Source organism: Macrobrachium rosenbergii, chromosome 9 (genome assembly GCF_040412425.1).
Source record: "Macrobrachium rosenbergii isolate ZJJX-2024 chromosome 9, ASM4041242v1, whole genome shotgun sequence".
Taxonomy (NCBI): domain Eukaryota; kingdom Metazoa; phylum Arthropoda; class Malacostraca; order Decapoda; family Palaemonidae; genus Macrobrachium; species Macrobrachium rosenbergii.
Genome location: NC_089749.1, coordinates 27,652,724 through 27,674,157, shown reverse-complemented (window position 1 = coordinate 27,674,157; position 21,434 = coordinate 27,652,724). Strand labels below are relative to the sequence as shown.

Here is a 21,434-nt window from a genome sequence, read left to right as displayed (position 1 = left end):
CAGAGAAACTATGTTCAGCTAAGCAAACTAAAAGCTTTTTAATGGTGAGAAAAAAAGCTTCTCAACATTCCTGCCTGCTGTGCGATTGTTACTGGCAAGTACTGTTGCCAGACGCTGGAACCATAACAGGGTGTAAGGCCCTCATGGCGAGACTTGTTAGAGGATCCTTACAGGGAAAAAAGGACTATCTCTTGGAGTACTTGTAACTCCTATGCCTGAGTCGAAAGCCCATAACAGAAAGTCTAAAACTATAGTTAACTACCACCTTCATATATGAAGGTGTGCTCCTCTACACCAATGTGTACCTTCATGCTCCCAAAATTCAATACCAGGATTTCCTAACAACTAACGATAAGATAGAAAGCAAGGCTACTAGTATGATATTTGGTACAGGAGAAAGCGTCCCCACTGCAACGATAGGACTAAGGGCTTTACGCCTCATACTATATTTGAACATGTTGCTCATAATGAGGCAAAAACAGATACATCTTCCCTGAGAAGCGTGACAACCTTCTCTAGCAAAAGGTTTTAAAGGAAATAAAGACATGCTTACGATACAGAAGCCACGAGGATTATTTCCAAAAATGGTAAAAGCTCAGGAACCAACTATATGTACATTGACTTAAGCATTCTTGGACATAGGAGTGTTTGGCCTTCTAACACCACAGATAAATCCTTAATTTCTCTTACAAGTTTATGTCTGTCCAGGTAAACACTTAAGAATTCAACTGGACATAAGACAACCATCTGGACACTTAAGAATTCAACTGGACATAAGACAACCATTTCTCCGTTGCCTACCAAAGCAGTTAAATTAGGCAATGTCACAAATCTGGGAAGGGCTTTCACTTCTATATCTTTTCTCTAAGCAAAGAAAAACAAGAGAGAGGTTGCCACTAAAACAAAGCCCACACGCAAGAAGGGGCTTGAAGCTCACTAATGTAAACTCTTAACAGTTCTTACTGGACATAGGGCAGCCACTTCTTCACTACCTACCAAAGCAGTTACATTATGCAGTCACAAATCTGGGAAGGGCTTTCACCTCTATATCTTTTCTCTAAGCAATGAAAAAAAAGAGAGAGGTTGCCACTAGAACAAAGCCCACATACAAGAAAGGGCTTGAAGCTAACTAATACACTTTGCTGCAGAGAGAGCTAAAAGAAAAGTGTCTTCAAAGTTCTTAAGTGATGCCTCATCAAAAAGCTCAACTGAGGTTATGTTAAAATGTGAAGTACAGGCAGTCCCTGGTTACCGGCGGGGTTCCATTCCGATGGCATGATGATAAATGAAAATCACCATTAACCAAAAATCTGTGATTTTAGGCGCTTAGCGGCGCCAATAACCGGGGATTGGCACCTCTATTAGGTATGTATCGGTGCCAATGCCCAGTCATCGGTGCCAATGCCCAGTCATCGGTGCCGATAAGTGGATATTGGCAATTTTCAGCGCCAAAAATTGCAGATTTTCATCGCTAAACAAGCACCATAAACCCAGATCGCAAATAACCAAGACTGCTGATAACCAGGGACTGCCTGTACTACAGGCAGTCCCCAGTTAACAGTGGGCTCGGTTAACAGCGATCCGATTTTATGGGGCTTGTCTAGCGCCGAAAATCGGCGCTTTTTGGCGCAGATAACCCCTGAAAATCACTGAAAAAGCCGCGAAAATCACCGATTTTCGGTTATCATCACACCCTCAGAAACGGAACCCCGCCGATACCAGGGACTACCTGTATGTCTAAATTTCATCGTAAATCATGATAGGAAAATGAAATTTCCAGCACGAAAGATTGAAAACTTCTTCAAATTTTAAATTGTGAGTGATATTCCAATCAGCATGATGCAGAACTGAAAGCAGTGTAAAGTGGTATCATTTGATCGCTGTGATAGAAAACCGCTTTGCATACCTGAGATACTGGTAGAACTTAAAACAGGATATGTAGTGGAATGGGGTGCTGGATATCACTGGACAAGCACCAAGATCAATAAACTGACCACTGTTATTGATACAGAAGTCTAACAGTGGAGGGCCTTCCAGACTTAGGGATCGTTTCCTTGTCCACTCTAGAAATTCCCTAAGCTCATAACAGACAACTGATCATCTCCATGGGAAGAAGGAATCAACCGCTCATGCCTGAGGATCCTGGCATGGAGGGCAGTAAATTGGTAGTGTAGTGTTTTGGGCAGTCGTGAACAAATTGGTGTTTGGGTCTCCTCAAAGGTTCCACAAATTCTGACAAAGCTCAGGAAGAGGAGACTATCTGACCAAAGAAGATGCCCTTTTCTGCTGAGTTAGTCTTCAATAAAAATGATTTTTCCGAGGACAAAAGCTAAAGGAATGAGGTTGCTGGACTCAGTCCAAAGAATAAGGAAGTTTCTTTGCTAGCCTGAACGGAAGTTTCTTTGCTAGCCTGAACAAATCTCTTGATCTGCCTCTCCTTGTCGTCTTATGTAAGAATCGAGACTTGTATAAGACCATTCCAAACTGCCAAGAGCTGTAAGTTGTTTGCCTTCCAACTCCCTGACTTGTGAGCAACAGCCCAGAGGTAGAAGGAGGTGAAGGTGGTCTGTTGGGACCACACACCTGCCTTCAACACCTGTAGAACCGACATGTTCTTCCAGAATGCGAGGGACAGACCAATGCTGTGGACTTCGTGAGCTCTCAGACCAAGCGTACCGGTGTCATCTTCTCCTGCAGCAGAATAAGCTCTCCTTATCGTCTCACAAAGCCAGAAAGAGATGGTGTTCTTGGACACTTCTTTCTTGGTTGAGCCAGTACTAACAAAGAGTCATTGACACTCACTCCGGAGACAACGAGTCCTCTTCAGATAGTGCAGCAGCACTCTAACAAGACACAGTAGCATCTCGTCTGGTTCATTACCTACAAAGTCCTCTAGAGAGGGGATTGTGAAGGACTCGAACCATGTGTCAGGGACCGAAGGATTCTGAGTCTTCGCTACAAAATCCAGGACGAAATTAAGCGTAACTGATCCCCATCCCCTCGAGTGTTTAACATCGAAGGAAAGGACATGTAGTTCGCCAACTCTCTTCGCCGATGCCAGGGCCAGCAGGAAGACAGTCTTGAGGGCCAGATCCCTGTCTGATGGCTCTCATAAAGGTTCGTACGGTGCATGAGTCAGGCTCCTTAGATCAAGAGTCACATCCCACGCAGGGGGCCTGAGATCCCTGGGTGGGCAAGACCTTTCCAAGCTTCTCATCAGTAGGGAAATCTTAAAGGAGGAAGAGATGTCTACTCCTTTCAGCCGCAAGGCTAGGCTGAGTGCGGCACAGTAGCCTTTCACAGCTGAAACGGAGAGAAGCTTCTCTCGGCGCTGACCGGAGAGATACCCCGTCGACGACACCAACCACAGAAGACAGACCACTTTCCCTGGTATAGTGCTGCAGAGGATCGTCTGAGGTACCCGCCATCTCCTCGCTTGCAGGAGCTGGTGGATAACCTCCAGCCATGAAGACACAGGGACTGCACTGCCTGGTGGTACCGTTCTACATGGGGTTGACACAGCAGGTTGGGCCAGGGGGGATCTCTCTCGGCACCTCAGAGAGGAGAGCTAGCAGGTCGGGATACCAAACGGCCTGCGGCCATTTGAGTGCCACCAGAATCATTCTGAGATTCGGAGTGATCATCACTTGGTGAATCAGACAGAATGGAGGAAAGGCGTAAATGTCGAGATTGTCCCACGGGTGCTGGAATGCCTCCACAGAGGCCCATGGGTCTGGCACAACAGAGCAGAAGACCTGGAGTTTTCTGTTGTGCTGGGTGGCGAACAGGTTGATGACTGGACGCCGCCACAAGTCGAATAGCCTTTCCGTCACTTCCGAGTGAAGGGACCATTCGGTTCCTATCACCTGATTCTGGCGGCTGAGCTTGTCTGCCACGACATTCCTCTTGCCTGGAATGTACCTGGCTGACAGCTCTACCGAGTGAGCCACGGCCCACTCGTGCACCTGCATTGTCAACTGGTGGAGCGGGTGGGACACTAGGCCCCCTGCTTGTTGACGTATGCCACTACTGTGGTATTGTCGCTCATCAGTACCACGGAGTGTCCCATCACTCAACCCCGGAACTCTTGGAAAGCCAGGAAGGCTGCCTTGAGTTCCAGGATGTTGATGTGAAGGTGCTTGTTGTCTCGGTGCCACACTCCCGAAGTCAGCAACTCCTCCAGGTGTGCGCCCCATTCCTCGGTCGATGTGTTTGAGAACAGCAGCATGTCCGGAGGGGGAGGTACGCAGGGATACTCTATCAAGAGGTTCCTGTCGTCCATTCACCAGCAAAGGTCCTCTCTCACCTCCTCGGAAAGAGGGACAAGGAAGGACTGGGGGTCTCGGGACTGGGACCAATACTCCTTTAGCCTCCATTGTAGAGACCGCAGGTGAAGACGTCCATGAGGTACCAGCTTCTCCAGCGATGACAGGTGGCCGATGACGACTTGCCATTGTCGGACCGGCTGCTCCTGCCGTGACAGGAACAGCTGTGCTGCCTGCCTGAACCTGCTGATACAAGAGTCCAAGGGAAAGACTTTCGCTGCCACCGAGTCTGTAAGCATGCCCAGGTACTTTATCCTCTGTTTGGGGGTAAGATTTGACTTCTCGAGGTTCACCAATATCCCAAGATCGCGGCATAACTCAAGGAGTCGATCCCTGTCCTGTAGCAACTGCGAGTGGGGGCTCCCCAGGACCAGTCAGTCGCTGGGATATCTCAATAGTCGTATCCCGTGTGAATGGGCCCAAGCTGACACGAGAGGGAAGACTCTCGTGAATACCTGGGGAGCGGTCGAGAGCCCGAAGCAGAGTGCCCTGAATTGGAAGACCATCTCCCCGAGGATAAAGTGGAGGTACTTGCAAGAGGACGGATGAATGGTATTTGAAAATACGCATCCTTCAAGTCCACCGTAAGCATGAAGTCGTTCTCCCTGACAGAAGCAAGCACGGATTGCGCTGTTTCCATCGTGAACTGAGTCTGGCAAACAAATCGGTTCAGGGGAGAGAGGTCTATGACTGGTCTCCATCGCCCTGTGGCTTTCTCTACGAGAAAGACACGGCTGTAAAAGCCTGGAGAGGGGTCCAACACGACTTCCACAGTACCCTTGCTCAGCATGGCTTGCACTTCTTGCTGTAGTGCGGTGTCCTTCGGAATCCCTTGGACGTATGTGCGGAGATGAACCGGAGAGTAGGTGCGGGGAGGCCAAGACCCGAAGGGTAGTAGATATCCCTCCCAAAGGACATCCACTATCCAGGTCTCGGTTCCGTGTCGCTGCCATGTTGCCCAATGGCTCGACAGGCAACCCCCACCTTCGGCAGCATTGGGGGGGAACGCCGCCCCTAGCGTTTCCCCTTCTTCTTCTTCCCCTTGCCCCCTTTTCCGGATTGGAAAGCGGGCTGAAAGGGGTGGGAAGACCCGCTCTTTCTAGAGGAAGAAGAAGGCTGGGTGTTTCCACGGGACCCCTTCGAAGACTGGGACTTCTTAGGGGCCGAGGAAGTGCTAGCCTGTCCCGAGGGCCTGGCTGCAGTGGAATGCAAAGACCCGGAGGTCTTGGCCACTGCCTGGTGGACATCCTGGTCGCTGTCATCGGCCCGGCGCTTATCCACCGCAGCGTCCACCAACTCCCTAGGGAAGAGAGAGGCAGAACCCAGCAATGGTCCATTCCGCAGGGTCATTGCCGACTCGGGCCCCACAGACCTGGAGAAGCGAGAGAGAATGGCGTCTCTTCGCTCCAGGACCAGGTTAGCCCACAGGTTTGCTGTCTGGTGGGCAAGGTAGGAGATGACCCTACCTCCAGACTGGCATAGTCTCCCGAAGGCAGAGTCCTCCCAGGGTATGATAGTGACCAAGGAAGCAGCCACCTTGAATACTGTGAAGGACCACAGATCGAGCCACGAGACTGCCTGGAAGGCCACCATGGTGGTGGCTTCCAGGGTTGTGGCTTCTTGCTGAGAGAGGGAGATGCTCTCTGCAGTAAGTTGCTGCAATGTAAGACCCAGATCCAGGCGAACCAGGTCTAGATCAACCTGTTTAGGCGGCAATGCCCTCTCCGATGGAGCATAGAAGCACTTCTGGCGAGGCAGAGGAGGGGGAAGAAGCTTGTCCGAGCGGTTCGATCTGAGCGAATTGTCTTGCCCAGACACAAGACCATTCACTTGATCGAGGACCCCCTTGGCAAGCGTGGACCACGGCAGCCCCACCAAAGCCTTGGGTTCCTTCTTGGGTCCCCAATAGGATTCGAGGCGTGACGGACGATCCACAGACGAGGCCGTGGCCCCTTCCCTGAGGTCTTTGTGCTGACGAATCAGCACAATAACCTCAGCAAACGTCCTCTGTATCTCGGGGGTGTCCGTATCCTGGGGAAGAGGACCCTCGAGTCCTTCCAGGGTGCAGTCCCCCCCGATCTACTCTCCCTGCAGGAGGGAGAACCTTGGCAGACCCCCATGATCCTTCCTGCACCACGTGGGCCTAAGACCTGGTCGAACTGAGGACTGAGCCAGGCACGTATGCCCCCGAGGTAGAACTCAGGGGAGACAACTCGCCAGAGTCCTTCCTGTCCGACTCATGCCCCCTGGAAGGAGCCAAGGAGGTAGAGGGGACAGGCGAGGAGGATCGGGTGCTCCCACTGGCCCTGCTGGCAGAACCAACAGGGGCAACAAGCCGGGAGCGATCACCAACCAGCGGTGGTGATGGCAGCCTGGGTCAAGGAGAGAGCTTACGCCTGGGTCAAGGAGAGAGCTTAAGCCTGGGTGAAGCAGTCTCCCGAGCAGAGCGGAGCGGTTTGCGCGAGTCGAGCCACGTGCTCATCTCCCCCGAGCCAGGCTGGCTGCGCGGACTTGGCTGGGGACTGGGAGGAGTCGAGCACGCGGCTGGCTGGCACAAACTTGCGCTGTCCTCTAGACGCGCCCCAGTCTTCTTCGAGGCCGTAACCTCTCGGGAAGACTGAGCAGGTGTCCGGACCTGAGGGACCGGTGCACCTTCCCGGGAACCTGGCTTGACACTCGCAGAAGTACCAGCAGGAAGAGTCGGGGCACCTGCATGCCCGGACTCTTTCTCTCACCCCACGCCCGAGTCTGTTCGGAGAGAGGTTTCTCCCGTACCAGACTGGGGTACCCGGGTCCCCTTGGAAACCTGGGTACTCGGAGCGACTCGTGAGCGAGTGTCCGACGTGGACCCGCTGGCCTTAGAAGCAGGTTTTTTCGGCGCAGCAGGGGGAGTGCAGACCGTGGTCTGCACGCCCTTGGTTCCCGATGTGATGACTGACCCGGGGGCCAGAGCAGCGGTTCCCTGATCCGTGGATCGGGAAGAGCCAGCGAGAGATCCCACTGCCTTCCCTGTGGAAGGAGGCAGTCCCTTAGAAGTCCCAGTGCGAGACTTGTGGGGGGGGGAGGCAGGCTTCTTCTTCTCCTTGGGTGGGTAGCCTCAGAAGGAGAAGAGGAAGAAGAGGCAGCAGACGAAGATGAAGGTGACGATGACGAAGATGAAGGTGATACTGACGAAGATAATGACACCTTCCGCGATCTCTTCTTTGACTTCTTCTTCGCCATCTTCCTCAGGATCAAGGTCAGGTCCCCAAACCATGCAAGAGCAGTCGAAGACTCAGGAGCAACCAGGGGGGCCACAGCAGCAGGCGCAACCTGGGCAGCGTAGACGGTGCTCGGGCCAGCAGTTGCTGCGGCAGAAACATCAGCACAGCAGTCAGGAATGTCCAGTGGAGGAGCCAGGGATGAAGGCACGGGTGGCACGCGAGCAGCCAGGCCGGGGCGAGCCAGGGTCGAAGGCATGGGAGATGTGTCAGCAGCTAGGCTGGGCCGAGAGACAGGGAAGTGAGGAGCCAGAACCATTGTCACGAACAAGCCAGGGTCAGCAACAGGGGCAGGCAATGTCATGTACAGCACCGACGACGTCACCATGTACGAAGGCCCAGGTCGAGATAGCGGGGCCAGGAATCCAGGGGGCAGCAGCACAGGATGGTGAGAGGCAGGAGCAGCCGAAACCTGGGTGTCTAGGTGCGAAGCCACCGTCACAGGTAGCTTCCTGAACGCAGACATGGTGACAATCGTGGTGGTGGCAGTGGTAGCCGAGTGGGTTGTCACTGGAGCGCCAGACAGGTGGGGCACCAGGCCTTCCAGTGACGGAACGCCAGGTAGATCCAAGTGTATCCAGGTAAAAGACAAGTCCGATACCTGGTCCATAGGAACTTCCACCCCCAAACCTGAGGAAACAGTCAGGTCAAAATGGGAAGCCTCCACTCGCTCTGGGGGAAAAATTTTGCCCCCAGAGTGAGGAGAGGCTCCTGAGAGGATGTCCTGATCTACCGGCCCCCCACGCCCTTCCACACCCGATGAAACGAATGAGGAAGGGGAGGAGGAGTCCTCACCCGAGGGAGAGGGAGCAAGCAGGGGAAGTTCGCAGGGAGGGAGAAACGATCCCGACACATTAGCCACCACGGGAGTCGTCGGGGGCGTGTTACCCTGGGACAATTCCTTGGCAGGCTTCCGACGGTAGCGTCTCCTCCCTTCGATCTTCTTCCATTGCTCGGGAGACCAGGTACAACACTCGCTACAAGGAGCATCGCGCGAACACACACGTCCCCTGCAAGTTGGGCAAAGGGTGTGTGGTTCTGTGTCGATGCTAGAATGAAAGGTATTACATCTTTTACCTCCTACCTCATGACACACACGCTGGGGATAGGAGGGTTCAGAAGACTTATCAACATTCATCATTACAAAAGTAAGGAAAAATCCCACCGAGAAAGCTGAAGGGCAGTCAGGCAGAGAGCAAAGAACAACATCTGCATTCTATGATGGCCGAAAGCAAATTGGAATGTTTACATCCAGGCAGGCGGTACTCCCGCCTCCCAGACGGTAGTTAACTGCCTAACCACCTTGTTAAAAAGTTCAATGGCCGTTTCCAGCCTACGCTGAAAGTAATTCCTAATGTAAAGGACTGAGGGTTTCTATATCGTGTTGGAACAAACGTAATTCTTCACCCTCAAGGTGAGTCTTAAAAACAAATTGGTGAGAATGAACCAGTTGTCCAAATATGAAAGAACTACTCTGATACCATGCAGATGACTCCATCCTGCTAAAACTTTAATACACACGAGAATACTTTAATTCAACTGAAGGTGTACCAGGATGTAGAAGTACTTGTCCTGCATGTCGACAGAAATTATCCTTTGCCCTTCCAAAAAGCTGCCAGGACCAAAGTGAATGACTTTAAAAAGGGAGTAATGTGAATACATCTGTTGAGACTGTAAATGTCCAAAACTGGTCTCCAGCTCCCTCCCTAAGGTCTTGGGAGCAAGAAAAAACAATAGCAAAACCTTGGTGACTAGATTAACAAAAATGGCTAATGTCCAAACTACCTTTCCCAACTCTGGACTTCTCTGTGTGAAGAGTGTGGAGATGATAATATCAGGAAGTTGATAGGGGTAAAAATATAACAAAAGGTATGAAGTATCCTTCCCTAAGAACCATCACTACCAAAGGTTCTTCTTGATCCTTTGCCAGACACTTCCGAAACTCTGCACACTGCCTTCTGAGCAGTGGCATAGCTGGCATTCCACCAGCGGGGGGCCTAGATATTTCTGCACACTGCCTTCTGAGCAGTGGCATAGCTGGCATTCCACCAGCGGGGGGCCTAGATATTTTTTGCGGGGCCAAAGGAAATTACACAAAACTAATGTACAGGCAGTCCCCAGTTATTGGCATCTGGTTTTTTGGGGCTTGTCTAGTGATGAAAATTGGCAATTTCCACCGCTGATATGGGCCAATTTCTGCTTATGGGCGCTGATACATACCTAATAGAGGTGCTGATAACCAATTTTCGACGCTGATAAGCCCTAAAAATCACAGATTTTCAATTATCAGCGATTTTTGCTTATCATCACGCTGTCGGAATGGAACCCCCGCTGATAAATGGGGACTGCCTTTTCTAATTCTGTAATTAGTAAAATATACTATTCTCATATGTATATATCCTTGTGAATGAATACAAAATTACTGAGCTCAATTTTCAATTAATTTTCAACTCTTACTAAAGTATACGCAAATGTATCAAATACTGTAACAAATTTCCTCACAACCGTATATTCAACACTAGCCTAATTTCTATTACAAGTTTTAATTTTCAACTATAGTATAATATCCCTGTAATGTAAATATATCAAACTAGTGCACATCATCAATAACAAAAAAAATTATGACCTTCCAAAATCTCTTCAAAATTTCAACCCATCCCATTCCCTCTTCTTCATTTCCTCTCCCCAGTGGAAAATTGCAGCATACTTATTCAAAACTGTAACTATAGTTTCAATGACTTCATACATAAGTTGCTAACACTAAGTTGGATCAAAATATCACGAACAAACATGTCATCTGAGTTAAAAACATATAACTATGATTCTGCTTTTGACCACCAAACAGTTACCAAAGAGTTAAAGTTTAGCTACAAAAGAATTTCATTGGGGGGGGGCAGTGGGGGTCAAGCATCTGACTGGGGGACCAGGCGGCCCCCCATAGCAACACCACTGCTTCTGAGGGTCTACACAGCCTACTTGAACTGCGAGTTCAAAACATCAGTCATGGTTACATGTATAATTTTTCCACTTACAAAATATGAGCCAGATCACTACTGAAGCAGAACTCAAGAGTGGTTTGGGAAATTCTACATGGAACTTATATGCAAAAAAGGCTGTAGGGGAAAAACCCTAGGGGAAGACTTCAAAGGTAGCGCTAAGAACTTTCCAATCTTCTGTTTCAAGGTATCTTAGGTGATGACCTTAAACACTTAAGGGTAATGAAGACAATGATGGGACACTGTCAAAAACAGCTACTAATGGTTGTGCAAGGCTACATTATATGATTATTACACAACTGCTTCCTTTACTTTGCAACTGATTTGAAAAAGGAGTAAGACATTCCTCCCATTAGACTTGGAAGTAGGTCTATCAAGGAGAGGTTACAACACTGATGCATCAAGAAACTGCCTTTTCGGGACTAATATTTATAACCATTATCATCATCATCACTGCTTATATGTCTACATACATACAAATCTAAATACTGTATGCATGCATCAACATTACATATAGACTCGTATATGTACTGTATATACAGTACAGGCAGTTCCTGGTTATTGGCGGGGGTTCCATTGCAACAGCGTGATGCTAAGCGAAAATCACTGATTTTCGATTATTGGTACCACTGTTAGGTATGAATTGGCACCGAAAATCACTGATTTTTTCGCTAGACAAGTACCAAAGAACCGGATCGCCGATAACTGAACTGTCTGTATATTACTCTTGCAGTAATTGACCTGTCATGCTACGAACGAAATGCCAAATTCAGGTATGTACTTCCGCCTAACAATTAGGCAAATGTACCTTGCCAATTAGCAAAGTCTTCGCTTCCTTGGTCCAAGAACTTGAAACTTGCAAGTTGGACAAAGGAGGGCGAAAAAACTTATACTGTATGGAAATCCTAACCCAGCTCTAAGCAGCTCCAAAATCTGTAAATAGATGCAGTAGCATACGAGACCAGCATTAAATGATACAACTTCCAAGATCACCTCTGTTGTATAGATTAAGCCAGCAACATGTCGGCACAACGCCTGCATTGGTTGGTTCCTAAGAACTCACTCTACAAACACAGTTGTGAGTACAATACACTAATTGTGTTAGGTGCAGAGCTATTTAACAATAAAAAGTTTCCTAGCTTTCTCTTTCAACTATTCACCCATTTCCCATAGGCTCTACTTCCAATGATGATGCACCTTACCATAATCAGTCTTAACTTCTTTCTCGTTTTAACAGGAGCTGAGGTAGAGGTAAACTAAAAGCGCTGGTCAACGGATTCATCTTTGGCAAAAGGAAGTGAAAGCAGAACAACGTGAGCTATGCACCACTTATATGCTAAAGGAAAATCAACCAAATCATGGTTGAAACCCTTAAGTCTAAACGGAGGAACTGAGATGGAAGAAAAAATGGCAATCTATGCACAAACACGGTGAGCCAAAAAATGCCAGAAGGTGACATACCACACAACATCAGCAATGAGGTCACATACTGCCGGTATTAAGTGCCGGACGGCTGGCTGGGTGGGGAAGATAGAGGGTTTTTGCATAACACCACCATATAACCCTGATGATACGTGGATACATCTGCTATTCTATCACCAGGCTAACTCAATCTAGATAAGTATGCAGCAGAAGAGGAAGAGCCACTATTATGAAAAGGAATAATTGTCACAAGGTGACGAACATGAGGAGACAGAGGCGAAAACTGAGTAAGAAGGGGGGAGGACGATAGTGGGTGAGCAAATGATAACAGAAGAACTGATGCTCAGCTCAGAACTACTGAGGCAAATGTAATGTCTATATCCCTAAATGACTCTACCCGTTCACATACATCACTATCACTCTCCCCAAAACAGAAACACGTGAGCCGGCAAATGTGAGCTCCAAACTACCAAACAACTCATCCCATGAATGCCAAACCCGAACCAGAGAGACGCTTGAGAGAGGTGGCGAAAGGCACAGACCTTGGTTCCAAGACATGCCATGGTTCCCTGTCTGTGGAGAAGACCAACAGACCCAGGGCAGTCCAGAGGGTGGGCTACATACAGATGCCAAGGCTCCGACACCTCTCTTGTGGGGAAAACTGAAAAAGGTCGATCACTATGGGGTGGGGTGGGGTGGGGTGGGGTGGGGGGGGGGGGGCAATCTTCGCCCTGTATAGTCAGATTTCTAACCACAGTATAACAGAAGAATATTTCTCAATTACCTATTATTTTACTCCTGAACCACATAGGTTTTATTAACTTATAGATCTTAAGCATACGTGCCAAGCACTGGGGCAACTATAGCCATTCAGCACTTAAAATCAAGCATTAATTTAGCTAAAACTCAGTACAACTATAAATTAAGGTAAAAATGTACCAAAAAAATATAGTCATTAATATGAATTAAATCTGTAAAATTTGATAAAAAGTTAGTCTGAAATAAAAGTAAGTTTTCTTTAAAAACACCATTAGTTTACTGATATCACAATTAATGTCAAGTACCACACTCATGGACCTGCCATAGAGTGAGGTAGCTCACCTTTCTTGGGTAAAAACTGGGCAGTCAGTTAATAAATGCTTTACTGATAAAAAGTCTTGACAGGAACTGCAGATTGGTGCCTGTCTCCCTTCTCCACTTTGCATTAAGCATCTATGCATAGCATGTGTAGGTCCTATACACAGCCTTGTTAAAATAATGCTAATCCTCTGATCTGGATGATCTGATGACTGCCACCTCTAAACTGAAGGTAGAATGGCCTTCAACTTCATATTACCAATTATGTTTTCCTAACCAATTTGTCACTTCCTAGTTATATAGATGTGACTGAACCACATAGGGATCTAAAGAAGGCAGAGCAGAAGGAGTGAGAGAGGAATAAACCTAGGCTACCAGGTAGGCTAATGGAGGAGGAGAAGCAACACCGGAAGACAAAAGGAAAAGACTGAATAGGCTTATGGTGTGCCCTAACAAACTGCCTATGTAATATACCGGCCTCTAGCATCTTCTGATACTTCACAAAATTTTCATCTTCTCATCAGATCATTACTTTATTATCTTCACATCAAGAAAATCACACTCGTGCCTCAACAGCTAGGCTAATATACGTGGTCATCATGCACAACTGAAACATTCAGCTTCCACAAACTCTTTCCTTTACAGCTTAACGCTTTCATCTCTGCTTATTGTAGAAAGCATAATGCAAGAATAGATAAACACAATACTGTACAGGAGAAAATCAGCCTGAAATCAAAATTATTACTAATGCCAATTTGCACCGTCTGCATATGTAACCAGCATGAAGAATTCTGACAAGAATGTAAATATAAACAAAGCCACCTGGTGGGAAACTGGTGATTACAGAGACAGTCCTAGCGGGTTAGCCAATCATTACTTTTTTATTTTGTATGCTGATCGCACCAAATGGCGCAAAGATATAAGCTAACTTTAACAGTAGGTTAGTCATTCCAAATAATGTAAGTTAACGTGGCTGCACACTGCCAAGACACAAAATAATGGGTGATTGTTCTTATGGAAAGAAAATTGATGTTTTACCTCAGCTTCATGTTCAAGGATCGTTTTGCAGAATATAGGTATATCAACCCATACAGTATTAAAACTAAACACATCATCTATAATTAATTTCTTCTTGCTTACTAGCTAATCTACTGAAATAGGTTTCACTGACTTTACTGAACTGTTTTAAAAGTATATGTACCTGCTAAACTTCTTAGAGAACTACCGTGTATTTCCGTGTATAAGACGACCTTTAGATAAGAGGTAAAAATTATGGAAAATTTTCATGAATTTATCTCTAATCTGTAGTACTGTATAAGACTGCTTAATTACAAAACCATTTCTGTATAGGCTAGCTTCTGCAACATGTATCTTATAAAATATCAGTTACTGTATATATTCACATATCATGCAACTTCTGAAGGCCTACTTCTGAAGCTAATTTTAAGGGAGTCGCATCATACACGAGACATAAAATTAGCATACAGTATGTAATATTCACATATTAGTATTGTATTATAAAATACAAACATAACATATAAGCATCTTTTAAAAAGGTATGTAATTCACTGTATCCAAGAGTACTGTATGTATTCTCATATTGCTACTGTATTATAAAATACAAACACAGCAATCATGCACCATTTCCATTGTTTAGGTTTTCGTGAACGTGGACAACAATACCATTCGGGAATTTTTGTTTAGGCATCAATTCAATTTCCGTTTAAAGATACCCATGGGGGAAATTTTGTCCCATCTGCCATACACATTAAAACAACAGTAAAATGTGTTCTTTCATGCCCAGTACTTTTGATTAAAATACTTTTATCTCTAATTTTATTTATGGTCAAGTTTGATGGTATATCGAAGTTTAGGGGAGTTTCATCCATGCTGCCAATGCACGATAATTTATAGTCATTAGCATCTTGAACATTGTTTTCTCAGCTTCAGCTAAAACTTGCAGCTTCAATTTAGCTGTATATTTCCTTGCTGACTTTTCTCCATAACGAATAAGGGTATAATGTAAAAATATATCAGTCCTATTCTATTTAACGTCATTTGTAACAAAACTACAGTAATTATTTACTATCGTACAATGGTTGAAATGCAAGCAAAGAAGCTGTTGTTATATGATTCGGTTGTTCATAGCAAAACTGCTGTTTCTCGTTCGGTTGTTTGTGGCTGTATGAGTTTACACAACGAATATAACGTTATTAACGATACTTTTTTTATTCTCTTTTACTTTTTTAACTTATTCAACTAGAAGATGGGATAAAGAGATGGAGGAAAAGAGGTTAGTCTATTGTAATTTGGTCTCAAAAAACGGAACTTGCATGATACACAAGATATATGATAAAATAATTTTTTTGGGTGAAAATTTGGGGGTCACGAGATCACTCCTTGCATGAGTATATATGGTATGTAAAGATGATGTTATTACAAATGCTGCTTTATTTACTGTATCCTCAGAAATTCAAAATATAAGAAAAAAAGCCAATTTTATATCATGTTTTTCCTACACACTTTGCCTAAAGGGGAAACCATTGTTTTGTTTCTTTTATAGCCAACACACAAACAACCCCCAACAACAACACAATAATGTATGATAATTATTGTATTTTAAGTAAATATTATGTTATCCTAAATGTTATCTTACGCAGTCCCTGCTTATCGGCGGGGGATCCATTCTGACGGCGTGACGATAAATGAAAATTGCAGAAAATCTCTCTGATTTTTGGCGCTTATCGGCACCAATAACCTGGGATTGGCGCCGATAACTGGAGACCGGCGCCAATATGCAGAAAGCAGCGCATATTGGCACCAAAAATCACTGATTTTCGTCACTAGACAAGCGCGTTAAAACCAGATCACTAACAACCGAGCCCGCCGATAACCAGCAACTCCCTGTACTACCATAATTACACTATCATTAAAATTTCTGAAAGGTTACCAAAAGATAAAGGTTCCTGTGAGTGCAACCATAACTTGACGTTTACATTTTCTCAGCTGGGCTTGCATAGATAAAAGTTGATTTCATTGATGTGGAATTATTCTTCGACTGGCCTACAGTATTTATTATGAAGATATGCCAATAGTATACAAGGTAAAAATGGTTTTATTACCTTTTTTATCAGTTTATTTCATAATGTGAATCTTTTCATGTAAGTTGGTGGTTATTGCAGCGAGGTCGAGGCTAATCTACCAATAAACATCACTTAGAATGCAAGGTTTGACTTTTAGAACAGTAGTATATGACAACCCCCAATTTTTAGGTTGAATTTTAGGATTTAAAGGCCATCTTATACGCAGAAATATACAATACTTTTATCTCTATGGAAACAACAGAATGAATTTCTTACCTGGAAATTGTTCAGGATCTATGTGTGCCATTGTCAGGGCATGTCTTTCTAATATTTCATGTCTCAGGTCATCACTCATAAAAAAATGAGGTGGATTATTAGACGACCTAAGATGATGGACATGGGCAGGTGTGGGCGGCAGTACATGAAATGGTGGAAACACCAATGCAGGCTGTGGTGCTGAAAAAGGTGCTGGAGAAGGTGCTGCAGCTCCAGCTGCAAAGTTTTGGTCTTGGGCAGTGAAGAAATAGGTCGTTCCTCCAACATTTTCGTGGTAGGTAGGCACACTGGAAGCACTACTTGCCTCTTCACCTGTAGCACTGACTTGAGGTGACCGTCTGCCTCTGGTGGGAGAACCTTGAGGGGATGATGCTCTCTGAGGAGATGCTACAATGCCTCCAGGAGATGACCTTGTCATGGATGTAAAACCCAGTGAAGCTGATGTGGCAAGGCTGGGGGATCCTATGCCAGATAAAGTATGGAAGGATGGAGTTGAGGATGAATGGGCAAGACCAGAATTTCCACTTGCACCTGGCACAAACTCTGTGATATTCCCAACAGATGACTGGAAAAATTATAATGATTATTATTAGATTTATTTCCTTCAAAATGAAAACTGATTTATACAAAAATATTATTGTTTAGCAAATGCACAAAAGATTAACTATTATTCACAAGGATTAAAGGTCAAAGTTTTGATAAACCACTTTCAAAAATACCGTACTGTATTCGATTAAGTAAAAGGTAGAAGAATTTCGGCCATAAACATACCACAAATGATAAAATAAAGAAAGGACCAGTTACTATCAAGACATTTATAGATAACCAAAGACATAGATCACCAAAGAAACTTAGAATAATTTCTATGATAAATTATCATGCCTTAAAAAAAAGTTATATTAAGGTACAGCAATTATCAGTAAAATATTATAAAAAAAACATTATCAATTATAATTTCTACTCATATAAATGAAAATAGTTTTAACTGTTTAGCCTGACCACACTTCAGTCTAATGACATTAGATGAACAGACCCCATTCTGGTATGTCTGAAAAGCTTCATACATACTGATGTACTCACTATTTCTTACTTTCTTGTAGGTACAGTAATAATACTTCATTTATGATAAGCAGTAATAGCATAAAAATAGGGCATTTCACATGAAGTCTATACTACCTACTATCATACACACTGCCATGAAAGTGGTTCATTTCTCAATAATGTACTTTTGACACAACCTATGGATCCTCCTATTCCCTCAACCAACAATCTAAAACTGTAGTTAACTGCCACCTTCACATATGAAAGTGTGCTCCTATACACCAATGTGTACCTTCATGCTCCCAAAATTCAATACCAGGATTTCCTAACAACTAATGAGAAGATAGAAAGCAGGTTACTATATTTGGTTCAGAAGAAAATGTCCCTGCCACAACAACAGGACTAAGGGCTTTACACTTCATATTAAATTTGAACATTTTACAAACAAAATGAGGCAAAAATAGTTACATCTACCCTGAGCTGCCTGACAATCTTCTCTAGCAAAAGGTTTTAAAGGAAATAAAGACATTCTTGCAGTACCGAAACCAGAGGATTATTTCCAAAAATGGTAAAAGCTCAGGAATCAAATCTATGTGCACTGACTTAAGTGTTCTTGGGCATAGGAGTGTTTGGCCTCCTAACACCACAGATAAATTCTTAACTCCTCCTCTTAAAGGTTTATGTCTGTCTAAGTAAACCCTTAAGAGTTTTAACTGGACATGAGACAGCCACTTCTTCACTGCCTACCAAAGCAGTTAAATTAGGCACTGTCACAAATCTGGGAAGGGCTTTCACTTCTATATGTTTTTCTTTAAGCAATGAAAGAAAAGAGAGGGGTTGCCACTACAGCAAAGACCACATACAAGACAAGACTTGAAGCTCACTAATACTCTTTGCCGCAGTAAGAGCTAAAAGAAAGGTGTCTTCAAAGCTCTTAAGTGATGCCTCATCAGATGGCTCAAGCTAAGGTTATATTAAAATCTGAGGGACCATGTCTAAATTTCATCGTAAACCATGACAGGAAGATTGAAATTTCCAAGAAAAAGATTGAAAACCTCTTCAAACTTTAAATCGTGAGCGATATTCCAGTCAGCATGATGCAGAACTGAATGCAATGTACAGCAGTATCCTTGATCGCTGTGACAGAAAATTGCTTTTGCTTACCTGAGATACTGGTAGAATTTAAATCAGGATATCTAGTGGAACGGGTGTTGGATGTCACTCTGGACAAGCACCAACATCAATAATCTGACCAATGTTGTTTATACACAAGTCTAACAGTAGAGGGCCTTCTGGACTTGAGGATTGCTTCCTTTTCCACTCTAGAAATGCCCTTAGCTGGAAACAGACAACTGGCAATCTCCACACGGTCAGATGAAGCACGTGGAGGTTTGATGGAATCTTCTCATATAAGACTGCCTGAAAAGATCTTTCCTGAACTGAAGAAGAGGAGGAACATCTACCACCAGGAAAGGAAGTTAGGGGAACCATTCCCTTTGGGGCCATACACAAACTATCAAAATCATCCTTGTGTTCTGCAAAGCTCACAAATTGTTGAGTATTTTCTCAAAACAGCAAACAGAGGAAAAGCATACAGGCCTAGATTTGACCATTCTTGAAGGAAGGCATCAATTGCCCATACCTGACGATCCTGACACGGAGTGCAGTTAACTGGGAGAGTTGTGTTTTGGGCGGTCATGAACAGATTGGTGTTTGGGCCTCCACAAAGGTTCCACAACTTCTGGCAAACCGGAGGAAAAGGAGACAAACCGAAGACCTAGCCCTTTTCTGCTGAGTTGGTCTTCAATAAAAATGTTTTTCCCTAAGACAAAACCAGGTAAAGGAATGATGTTGCTGGACTCTGTTCAAAGGAGAAGGAAGTTTCTTTGCTTGCATGAACACATCTCTTGAACTGTCTCTCCTTGTTGTCTTATGTAAGAATCAAGGGGCTGAACTGCTGGAAAAGACTGCAATCGTACTGTCTCTGACTAGATGTTCTGCTTGCATAAGACTATTCCAAACTGCCAAAAGCTGGAGGTTGTTTACCTTCCAACTCCCTCACATCAAATGTTTCTCAGAATGGCCCGCAATCTGCCTTCGAGACATATGAGGACAGTGTAAAGGTTCGAGGTCTACAAGCCAATCCATTAGTTCTCAAAAGAGGTAGAAAATTGTCTATCCATCTCTGTTGGAAAACCCCCAAAAAGAGAGAGCTGATCTTTATTTCCAGGTAAACAACTGACTGGATTGGAGAAGCATAAATTCGTCGACACTGAACAGAATGTCCAGTCCTGAGGCTAGCCATGAAACATAATTCTTCACCTTCGGGGTTGTCAGAAAGAAACTGGCAAGAAGGAACCAGTCGTCCAAATATGAGAGAACTGCTCTTGATACCAAGCAGATGACTCAATCGTGCTAAAAACTCCAACACACACGAGAATACTTTTCTCTGACTGAAGGTGTACTGGGATGTGGAAGTACGTGTCCTACATGTCGACAGAAATCATCCTTTGCCTTTCCAAAAGGCAGCCAGGACCAAACTGAATGACTCATCAAAAAGAGAGTACAGTAATATGAATAAACTTGACACTGGAAACATCCGCAACTGGCCTCCAGATCCCTTCCTGAGGTCTTGGGAACAAGAAAAAACAATAGTAAAACCTTGGTGACTCAAATAGAAGTGGCTCTATGGCCTTGTTGCATAGCAACTGTTCAATCTACCCTTCCCAACTCAGAACTTCTTTGTGTGAAGAGTGTGGAGAGAAGGATATCAGGAAGCTGATAAGGGTAAAAATACAACAAAAGGTACAAAGCGTCCTTCCCTGAGAACCATCACTACCACAGATTCTTCTTGAAGTTTTGTCAGACACTTCTGAAACTCTGTACACGGCTTCTGAGGATCCACACAGCCTACTTGAACTGGAAATTCCAAACATCACTTATGGTTACGTGTAATTTTTTCACTTAGAATGTGAGCCAGATCACTACTTAAGCAGAACTCGAGAGTGGTTTGGGAAATTCTAAATGGGAATTACATGCACAAAAGGTTGTAGGGGTAAAACCCTAGAGGGAAGATTTCAAAGGTAGTACTAAGAATTTTATGATCTCCTGATTTGAGACATCTTAGGTGATGACCTTAAATACTTAGGGGTTAAGGAGACAATGATTGGGACGCTGTCAAAAACAGCTACTAATGGTAGAGCAGGTCTACTTTCTAAGTACAAAACTGTTTCCATTAATTTACAACTGAGCTGTGAATGGAAATGACATTCATCCCATTAGCCTCAGAAGTAAGTCCATCATGGAGAGGTTAAAAGTGGTGCATCATCAACTATTAATAACAGGAAAGAAAGTAATTTTCAATGCTAATAAACATACTTTAAATCTAAGTGGATGGATTGAGCTTCAGTGTGAAGTAAAACAGGTTTGGGAAGGTGGACGGATTGAGCTTCAGTGTGAAGCAGAATTATGCACCACTGTTATGGTAATAATGATTCGAAACAAAGGTGCCAATACTTCTATATGCCATAAATTCACTAATGGCAACTTTTATACAGACGTGAGAGTTAAGCCAGTATCAGTAATGCTTGTGACTTCAAGGGGAAGGTACTGCATCTCTCTCTCTCTCATGAGTCTTTTTGTAAATTTGCCTGAAAATATAATGAAGGGGGGTTGCTGTTGTTTTTGTTTTTGTCTTTTAAGATAGTATGTCTGTTGTAAATGTAATTTTACAAAGAAAATTGCAAAGAAATATTAGAAAAAGCATGTAAAAGTAAAAAAAAAGTTACTGAATCTTCCTTCTCGTAAATTTTTACGTGAATATTTTACAACAAATATGCAAAAAATTTCTTACTGCTTTTATTCCTTATCTGTTTTGATATTGTGTGAGCAGTAATAATAATTTTACATAATCCAAAAAACTCATTTATTAGAAAAAACATATATAAGTTGGCA

The 21,434-nt window shown here is 44.3% G+C and overlaps 1 protein-coding gene across 3 annotated transcripts in view; it reads right to left on the bottom strand.

Moving 5' to 3' along the window:
- Positions 1–21,434, bottom strand: part of PAN3 (Poly(A) specific ribonuclease subunit PAN3) — a 165,722-nt gene that overhangs the window by 80,697 nt on the left and 63,591 nt on the right. For all 3 annotated transcript variants that reach the window (XM_067108789.1, XM_067108791.1, XM_067108790.1), the window contains one exon: positions 16,440–17,004. In XM_067108789.1, coding sequence (XP_066964890.1) covers positions 16,440–17,004 — 565 coding nt within the window. The remainder of the gene's footprint in view (positions 1–16,439; positions 17,005–21,434) is intronic.